At 42.2% G+C, this 10,296-nt stretch overlaps 1 protein-coding gene across 1 annotated transcript in view; it reads right to left on the reverse strand.

Moving 5' to 3' along the window:
• Positions 1 to 1,699: 1,699 nt before the first annotated feature.
• PRDX4 (peroxiredoxin 4) overlaps positions 1,700 to 10,296 on the reverse strand; it is a 31,151-nt gene continuing 22,554 nt past the window's right edge. Inside the window, exons 3-8 of the mRNA XM_009635686.2 lie at positions 8,399 to 8,516; positions 6,532 to 6,648; positions 5,837 to 5,959; positions 5,056 to 5,186; positions 3,394 to 3,428; positions 1,700 to 1,820 (exon numbers count right to left, since the gene is read on the reverse strand). Of these exons, the coding sequence (XP_009633981.2) occupies positions 1,770 to 1,820; positions 3,394 to 3,428; positions 5,056 to 5,186; positions 5,837 to 5,959; positions 6,532 to 6,648; positions 8,399 to 8,516 (575 nt within the window). The 3' untranslated portion in view covers positions 1,700 to 1,769. The remainder of the gene's footprint in view (positions 1,821 to 3,393; positions 3,429 to 5,055; positions 5,187 to 5,836; positions 5,960 to 6,531; positions 6,649 to 8,398; positions 8,517 to 10,296) is intronic.

The following is a 10,296-nucleotide window of genomic DNA, read 5'->3' on the forward strand; positions in this document are numbered from 1 at the left end:
CGTTGATCAGTATGTGTATGAAGGTCAAGGAGTGTGAGTCTTCCAGGAAACGTCAGTTCAGGCCTTGGACTTTCAAGAGCTTTATTTGCTCTGTTCATGTATTGTTACTTTCTAGTCCTGCGTTCTGTCACTCCTGTTTTTTGGTGTTTCAGGGCTGACAAAGGCTGTAAATGAAATCCCCAGTAGAACTGAAGTGGCTGATTTCCAGCCTAGTAATGTGAGAAACCGCCTCTCGACACGCTGCCCTCTGCTCTTTGAGACCACATGGGCTGGAGCAGCACATTACCAGCCTTTGGCGTCAGTCCCACTGTGCCCCCCTTACCCTCTGGACGGGATCAGGAGCTCCTCCTTTCCCGAGGCCTGGCAGGGACTGGGTCTGGGCGGCGCTCAGTGGCGTTCTGCTTGCCCTGGCCGTGGTTCCCTCTGCCCGAGGCACGCACTGAGGTGTTACTCGTCTCAGAGCTGAAGCAAAGGCCAAGCAGCCGCTTCCGCACTCCCGTCTGCGGTGGCTGACCCGGAGAGCGGCTCGATACTCGCCAAGGTCTGCAACATCAGGTAACTTTACAGTGAGAATGCAGCTGCCGGTCCTGTTCTGTGGAGCTGTACTGAAGTGCCTGTGTATGGTGAGGGGTTTGTACGGTCTGGCGGGGGAAGGGGAAGCAAATCCTCATGAGCGTGGGCTCCAACCAAGAGCGATAGCGTAGCGGTGCTGGATTGGAGCAGGGCGGGAGCCTTCTCTGTGGTCTTTTCAAGGACGACCCTGGTGAAGGGCTGACACTGACTTCAGGTGTTATTTTCCCAGTTGCACAGGCTCTAGAACACCACGTTAAAAAGAGGGAGAGGTGGGAAGGAGCAGGAGAAGACATTCTTAGGAAAGGGATCTCCAGCGCACGCAAGTACAAAGTATGTCTTTACAACAAGATGTTCTTTCTTCCCTTGGAAAAAGAAATTCATGTACCTGAGCCACGAGTTTCTGATGGTCGCTGGACATGTCGATGCTCATCTTGGGAATGGCTACAGTTACTCCCTGAAAACTAGGAGCCAGGGTTAACGCGTGGGTCAGCAGGGGACGCGAGCCGCTATGTGCATCTGTTAAACAGTGTAGGGCCAGGGAAAAAATTCAGACCGTGTGAAGTGGCCTCGATCTCACCAGCACATACACTGCAAGCAGAAACGTGGAAGAAATGACTGGTTCAGCTCTTGAACCACATGAACTGGCGTAGCTGTTATTTCCTTCAGCGCAGCTGCACTGATTTATGTAGCGTAGGATACGTTCTTTAGTAGTTTAAAAATGTTTTACAGTTGTGGACAGACTGAACATTTAATTCAGCAACTCTAACTTACTTCTGGCTTTCGGCTTAGCTGCTATTGCCTCTGGACTACAGACTAATGTACCGTAACCAAGCGGCTCTTTTCTAGCTGTAGCTCCTAGCATGTGACCAAGGAGACAAGATTTTTGCAGAAATTAAGTAATCTATCAACAGCAAAAGTCATGAAGCTAAGCCCGAGATGCTAAGAGAAGTAAATTTTGGGGAAGACCAAGCATCTAGACAAGACTTACAGGGAAAACGTATTTCATGAGAATATTCTCTGGTAACTAATGAGGTACCCATGCTTCACACAGGTCAGACTCCCATTCAAGCAACAAGACCTTTAATGGTCTACTGCAGGGACATATTAGTCAAACTCATGAATGTAACAAAATTAATGGAATTTTATTGGCAAAAATCACGTTGAATGTGACCTTTGTAATTCAACAAAAGCGAGCCTCAGTGTAGTTTATCGAAATACTTCAGTTTTCCAGCTGGATCTGGAATTATCTGTGCAAGAAAGAAAATGAAAATGTTAGTCTAAAAACAAAACCATGCAAACACAACAAACTGTAAAACCAGAACAGCAAAGTATTTAATAATCTGATGTGAAGGCCAACCCACAAGCGACACTGAGGCGTAACTTACCAGTTGACTTGATATGAGATTACTGTTTATCTCTAAAGGTACCTAACAGCAGTAAGCAGAAAGATTTAACTAATTGGGGGAAGAGTGCAGCCCACCAAAGGAAGAATTTTGACACTTGGGAGCGCATACATCTATGTTGTTTGCCCCAAAAGCAAAGTATCTTAATAAATTAACGCCTGTGATCCAGAGTCTTAGAATTTACTTACAGTTCTTCCCTTGGCCACCATACTCTCATAGCTTCTTCAGGTTTGATCTAATTAAATCAAACACATTTAGAAGGCATGGCTACATCTTTGAGAAAGTCTTTTTGAAACTACTCTGCTATTTAAATTATCTGCGTCTTTTGCACAGAGGAGAAAGAGAATGCTTATGCATTGTTTTAGATCTTTAAGCAGGTAGTATTGGAGCTGTTAATCTCAGCCTTGTAAAACTGTTTTTTAGAAAATATGCAAATGTCATATTATTTAGGTAATCCATGCTTAGGGAGGGCAGAACTTTTCAGTACCAAAATATGTCTGTTAGGCCAGCCAGCCCTCTTTCATTTTACAGTCTTGATATCCAGCCTCCCTCACTAAGACACTGGTCTGCTAGCTTGAGGGAGGTGAATCCTAGCCTCAAGTCACCCTGGGAAGTTTTCACATCCGGAAAGAAACAGGGTTTAATGTTCCACTTTTTTTCCCTATCAATTACAACACTCACTACTCTGCTTAGAGGCTGCTGGGACCTGATTTTGTTGAGACAGCTCTTGAACAACAACGCTCTGTCATCACCAGATGGTTCAGAGGAAAGCCACATGCTCCAATAAATGACAGTGATCTCATCTGAACTAGGTGGCTCAGACCTCTAGTGAAAGTTTCATTATTCTGGTGAGGCTTGATCCAAGCCCAGAGAACACACGCAAGTTCAATGGGTCTTTATCTGAACCCTAGCTCTTCTGCTTGTAGTCACGTGTAGGCGAGTAGTAACAAAGGAGGAAGAGCTATTGTGCAACAAAGCAGTGCTCTCTCCTGGGGTTCCACCAGTGGCACGCGGGTTCGTCTCTTTCTGGTTTTGGGTAGTGCCTAGGATCCACAGTAGGACTCCATAGAGGCAAGAATTTATATGGACGAATAACTGAGAAGTAGGACAGACTCCACAGAGTTTCCAACTTTCTCTCATCAGGTGTTAACAGGAAAAAAAAGTTCCTGATCACCAACTCATTGCTGCTCAAGAGAGTTTTGTTCATACGCAGGAAATTTGACACAACTGGAACATGTCTAGTGTGAGGGAAACAAACTCCTAATGAAGTCAGTAGTAATCCAAAAGCTGTAACTGTAATAATGTGAGTTTACTCATCTGATTGAAAGCTGCAAGGACTTTGGATGTGGCTTTAGTGGAAATGCTAACTCGAGTGTTTTCTGGTAGTACATGCATTTAAATATAAACAGCGACTTACAGTTTCACTGCCAGGTTTCCAACCAGCAGGGCAAACTTGGAAAAAAAAAAAGGGACAAAGTTAGAAGAAGTATTTTTACACACACTTACTTTTGTGGACATAATACTCTCTCAACTTGGAAGTAAAACAGCACACAAGCGCCACATGTAAGTATCTGCACCTATTAAATACACAGTTTTCTTTATACGTGGGATGGTGTCAGAACCGTTTATACCTGATACCGCCTACCACCTCTGTTAGCTGGAAACGGCGTATCTCTGGATGGATGCCTATGCCTTGGTTTAGTTCTTGTGCCCTTCTAGACAAAGCACTGGCAAAGCAGTATCTGAGAATGAACGCCTACTCTAGTACAAACAAAAGTTTCATGATAAAATTCAGGTGACTATGCAGAGACCTACCTTTCTTTCTTTAAAACCTATGCTAGGGGAAATTTTTTAGCAAAGAAATCAGTTCAAAGATTCCCCAAGAGATTGGTTTTATTTGAAGCCAGTAAAGGGAGTACAGCACGCGGTTAGGGCACAGCGTGGCTGAGAGCCCTGTGACCACCTGTACAGCTGCACATTCTGGAGCGAAGCTCTTATCTCTTCAGAGCTCTGAGGCTTCAGCCCAGTGAGTTATGCCGTATTACACTGCCTGAAGGCATGCTGTCAGACAAAATACCACAAAGGCAATGAGGAGTTGTGGAGAACTTTTTTTCCTGTTCTGTGCAAAGAATCCAGTAAGGCGCCTAGGGAGGCTCTCCTCAGCTTTCATCCCAAAGCCGGTGAGATTCTGCGTACAGCTGGAAAAAAATGTGGTACTCTGGAAACACACTGCAGATCAGTAGTCTGTAAGACCACTTTGTAACTAAGTAAGAGAGGCTAAATTGCCTTAGTCAAATGTGCGTAGCCCAAGTATCAGCATTTATCTTTTAAAATCTGTACAGCAAAGCATAATAATGATTTGTACCTTCAAATAAAGGTACTTTCAAATGCCAGGTGAAATTGAGTTGAAATGGAAATTAAGCTGCTGAATGTCTGTGTTAATATTTAAACAAATCTTTAAAAAAAAAAAAAAAAGTGTTTGTTTAAACACGTTAGTTAAAGACATGTGAAGAGTTCGCCCTAAGCTTGAATGGGGGCAATATGAATTCTTGAGACAAAATGGTGATCTGAAGCCAGTGAAAGCTTCTTTGTCGGGGAAGATGATCACATAGTATTTGTAAAGCAAACACAAGTAATGGCAGTCTAACTTCCACAATATCACCATGTATCTTGGCATGAAGCACTCTCAATTACTTGTCACAGGTCCTCAATGAATGACACAGGACAAGGATGGCCTACATCTCCATTATTTTAGTATGCCAAAATGTACTGAAATATTGGGCCTGATTCTTCACAGCCTCGTATTTTGTACAGATTTATGCTTGTGACAGGTAGTACATAATGCCTTAATTCAGACTAAGGAATGCTTTATGCTCTGCATTCTCACAGATGTGAAGCCAAATGTGAGTTACTACACTAGAAACAACCTATGGAGGTACTGGGACCACAGAATCTTGGAGCAGGGCAATCAAACCACTTCGGCTCTAATGCTACCGAGTACCTTTCTTCCAAAAAGCTACAAATACAGCTTCCAGTCTAAGTAAAACAATCTTCAACATGAAAGTATGTAAAAGAGCACCTTCTCCATGTTTGTCTGTGTACTGGAATGCTTGTACTAAACGAAGCGTTTCATCCACTGATCTCCCAACAGGAAGGTCATTCATGGTGATCTGACGAAGGACTCTCTTGTCATCAATAATGAAAAGGCCTCTGTGAAAACATTTTTTTGTGTGTGTTAGGAAACAGAACTAATTAGAGTGCTGTATTTATACATTACTTTATGTCTGCTGAATGGGAGGAATTCGATCTCTGCAAACACCATACAATACCCACCACCATCTTAGAATACTACTAACCTACTGTTCTTTACCCAGGGTGTCAGATGACACGAGCTGAGGGCAAGTTAAAAAAAAAAAGGCTACTTCTCCGCAGAACATAAAACTTAAGTTTTGGCAGGCCCTGCCAGGGGATGTTGCAGATGTTGTGATGTTACAGGGACCCCAGAAGCAACGAATCACATTTATGAAATGTGTATCTCTTGAGGCCATTAGTTACCCTTAGGGTCTTGACTCCACTTGGACTTGTGAGGTCCCCAAGTAACTGCAGTTCTGGGGAATTCTGCGTGTTTGCCCTGCCCTAGGTACCTGCTGATGACTGCTGTTAAACAGGATATTAACTTCCACCCCTGTTCTGACTCACTGTGACTGTTTTTTTGTGTTCTTCAATATTTATTTTGTCTCTCGGCATGAATCCCCAATTAAAAACAGCTCTCAAAGAAAAACTTGAAATCCTTCTTTAGATATAAAGTAGTAAGTACTACCCCAGCAAAAAACCCCAACAACTGTAACCCAGTGAAATACCTAAGTGTATGCCCTTGATCTTCCAGATATACTCCGTAATCCTTTGAAATTTGGTGCGTCAAATCTGAAAGCAGTGGAATCTTCATAGGTCCGAGTCCTCCTTGTTTTCGAGGAGTATTAATCCTTTGAAAGAAATGAGAGACACATGAGTTTCTCATAAAGGTGTATATTCTCTACACAAAGTAAAAAGTCACCAACCAGAACAGTACAGGCAGAAGGATTTAGTACAAGTGACTTCTTTTTGTTCTGCACAGAAGGGAGACAAACACTAATTATGGTCTGAGCAAAATGTTCAGTAGATCTTTTGCAGTTTTTGGCCACAGCTATTAATATTGACCTCTTTCTTATCAGTTGTATTTGCTTTATACCAGCGTGCTCATGAATTGGGACAGTGTGCCCCATTTACAGATACTTGCATCCTTGTATCTTTTTTTTTTCTTGTATTTGTAGTATTTTTTGGACTGAGACATAATTCAAGCAATACATACTAAACGAGCTTCAAAGATAAAGGTGCTTTCACGCACTAGGGTTAAAAATTTTTACCACTGAAAAGTAATTTAAACATTTGTCTCGATAGAATCAGGCCTTCACACATTATGCTATACCTATACAGGCTACAAATCTGGGGATACAGTTCTTCAGCTAAGATGGACCCATGAATAATTTTTAGTGGAAGACAAGGATAAGATACATACCATGCCAAGTGAGTGAACTTGGAGTCCACAGAACACGCTACTACTTCGGTATTTATTGCTCTGAATTCTTCAATTCTGTCACTGAAGGCGATTATCTCAGTTGGACATACAAATGTACTAGATAATTTAAGACAAGATAAAGTCAAAATTTCATGAAACATCCAGCAAGTTCTCTGTTTAACTTAAAAATGTGAATTTATCTTAAATGATTTCAGCTTTTACTTATTTTTTATTGCTTCTTCAAGTATTTAACAGAAATGCTGCCTGACAGATCTTCCAGACCCAGACTCTAGCTTAGTTACAGTTTATTACTGAAGAAGATTATAAACCCACAGTTAAATTACGGTCCAGATACAAGGGGTTTTGCAGTTACTTTCTTTTAGACTTTATGAGTAGTAAGTGGCTGAATTTAAGCACAATATGCCATTTTTTTTCAGAGGAACATACTGTAATTCATTGTTGCCATGCATGTCTGCAAATTTTAATTATTCTGACTTGAACTTTTTCCACTACAGAAGTAAAGGCCACAATTTCTAGAGCCTTGAAGCTAATGGCCAAGAGCCACATTATTTCCTTTATGATACTGACATAGTTATGCATCTCTGTCCTCTTTTCTTCATTTTGTGGAAAAGAATCATAGAATTGTAAAATACCAGGTTGGAAGGGACCTCAAGGATGATCTGGTCATAGAATCATAGAATCATAGAATGTTTAGGGTTGGAAGGGACCACTAGTCCAACCCCCCTGCAGTGAGCAGGGACACTGCTAACTAGATCAGGTTGCTCAGAGCCCCATCCAACCTGGCCTTGAATGTTCCCAGGGATGGGGCCTCCACTACCTCTCTGGGCAACCTGGTCCCACCTTTCTAGGTAAGAGCACAGTCCAAACAAGATGGCTGGCCCAGCTGCGTCTTGAAAGTGTCCAGTGTGGTGGAGCCAACCACTCCCCTGGAGAGATTATTCCAATGTTTGACTGTTCTCATTGTGAAAAATTTTCCTTGTGTCCAATCAGAACCTTCTCAGGATTAACTTGTACCCATTACCCCTCGTCTTTTCCATGTGACTCCTTGTAAAAAGGGAGTCTCCGTCTTCTTTGTAACCACCCTTTAAATAATGGTACGTGGTGATGAGATCTCCTCTAAGCCGCCTTTTCTCAAGGCTGAACAAACACAGTTCTCTCAGCCTGTCCTCATGTGGAAGGCTTCCCACTCCTTTGATCATCCTGGTGGCCCTTCTCTGGACCCCCTCCAGCCTGTCCACATCCTTTTTGTACAGTGGGGACCAGAACTGTACACAGGATTCAGCATCCTATCGGCTGCCTTGGCCACAGCAGCGCACTGCTCGCTCATACTGAGCTTGCTGTCCACCAGGACCCCCAGGTCCCTTTCCACATGGGATCGTCTGGTAGAAAGCAGAGATGTTTTCATTCAACCAGTGAAGTTACTACATTCCAAATAAGGGAGGGTAATGTTAAAGTGTTCTCAGGACATTATGGAATGAACTTAAAGGGAAAAAGCCATCTCTTAGATACACTACATACCCTCTAGAAAATATAGATGGGATGCTGTCTTTTATTTGCAGCAGTGATTTACAGCATTATATAGAACATAAAGGTTGCCTGACTGGGTACTACAGACTGAAAGTTGGTTTTTTTGTGTGAACACCCTTATTAGGACAAAGACTGTGTTACAATTTTACCAGTGCATGATGAAAACACAAATGCAAAGAATGTGATTTGTTCTGTCACTCTTCTCCCCCAAACCCTTACCAAACAAAACACCAAGACCTCAAAAAAGAGAAAAATTAATGAATTGTGAGTCTAGCGTAGCTGCACTCGCTCTCGGTATGTCTCCAGTGGTCTTACTTACAAGTCAAGAGGATAGAAGAAGAAGACAAGGTATTTTCCTTCATAATCTGTTAATTTCAGCTCTTTGAACTCTCCGTTAATGACTGCTGTTCCTTCCCAGTAAGGTGCTGGCTTGGAGACTGAAATATGAAGAACGTTTGATTAAAAGTCAGGATACGAAGCACGTGTTCAAGCAAAGCTGTTCATTAGCTAGCTTGTGTGCAAGGTCAACTGTTCTTTTTGCTTGAAAAACAACCTACTGCACGCCGTTACAAAATGAAACTTCCTTACCACTTTAAAAAGTTCACAGCTGGCAGAGGTTACAGGATGATGAAGAAATGTAGGTTTCAGTACACAGGGAAAGTAAATAATTTGACTAACTTGGGCTTATACATGAGCCCTCTGAATCACTGATAATCAAGGCCACACAAACCTTACTCTGGGCACACTGAACAAACCACGCGTACACTACCAGCTTATGGCAGAACATCTGTTAGACCGAAGGAGAAGCTGTTTAAGATTTCAGGAACCCTCACTATTTTGTTACGCAGAGCTGTTGTGAATCAGAAGTGTAAGATGGTGCGAATTCATATGGTTACTTTTTAGCCATAAAAAATTACTTGGGATTCAGTTCCACAAAAAAATACATGCTACGACATGTTTAGAGACAAATGCCTAAAAATGCAGTGTACATTTATTATATTACAACTCCTAAGCAAATTGTAACTTGAAGATAGTCGTGTTTTTAAAAAATAATCTAATTAAAATGCATGAAATGTATCTACTATTCCTATCAAAAGGGATTAACCTTGAATTTAAAATACTAAAAATGATTCTGCCAGGTACTATTTTCATAGTAACGTGAATTCTGAGACAGACGGTAGGGTATGCTGGAGATACAAGGCGATCTGAATACACTTGTGATGTCGAGGACATTGCTGTACAGCTCCAAGGAAATTAGGGAAACGCTGCTCAGAAAAATATATGGAATCTGAATCATTATCTGGACGATGACTGCGTTGCTGGGCTCTCCTTTTAACAACCCACAGCTACAGAATGCAGCTAGTGAGGATGTACAACAAGGACTGCAAAAAATACCCCAAATGACCAGACAGATTGTGCCTGTGAGTGGGAAGGAGGCCTGCTTTGGTTTCACGCGATGTAACCCACAAAGGACACAGCAATGAAAGTACAGAGAGCCAGTAGGTATGACTGATAATTTCAGTTTTAGTTGAAGAAATGCTCTTCTTCCTCTCAGGTCTTCTGCAGAATTCTTTCTGATCATAGATCAAGCCCCAGGCTTCTCATGTTTTTTTCTTGAGTCTTTGCAGGTGTGGGACTATTTTCAAACGAAAGCAAGGATTAATATCCAAGTTATTTTGAGCTCTCCAAAAATGTTTCAAATATGTTGGTCTTTACAAAGCAGTGACACCCCAAATCTAATCTCTTTGTAGCAAAACACTCTCTTCAACTGACCTTCAGATTACTAGGGAGAAGGATAAGAAGTGAAATATGTTGCATCTTGATCCATTTTTAAATGAAGGTGGTATTTTTGGTTTAAAAACAGTTGTCTAAAAAGCCGTAATAACTTACATTACAATGGGAGGGAAAAACAAAATTGGTTACGTGTATCTTGACTGGTTTTCCATTTTTCTTGTAGCATCTGTTTGCGAGTGTCTGTAACGGAAGTTACGCCCTGGCTCGGTAAAGATGTTTGAACCGAGGACTGTCATAAAGGATTTAAAGCACAAGAGAGCGTGGGCACACGAGCAAGTGACCGGCGAACATTAATGAATGGCGACTGCTCAGGGCGAGCACGGGAGACGCCTGTGCGCTGCTCGAAGCGCTCCCCTTAACTCGTTTGCGGTTTCAGCAACCGAAGGCCTTGCTAAGCGCCTGGCCGACATTAAACTCGCTGCC

The sequence above is a fragment of the Egretta garzetta genome, unplaced genomic scaffold (genome assembly GCF_000687185.1).
Source record: "Egretta garzetta isolate BGI_Z169 unplaced genomic scaffold, ASM68718v1 scaffold373, whole genome shotgun sequence".
NCBI lineage: Eukaryota > Metazoa > Chordata > Aves > Pelecaniformes > Ardeidae > Egretta > Egretta garzetta.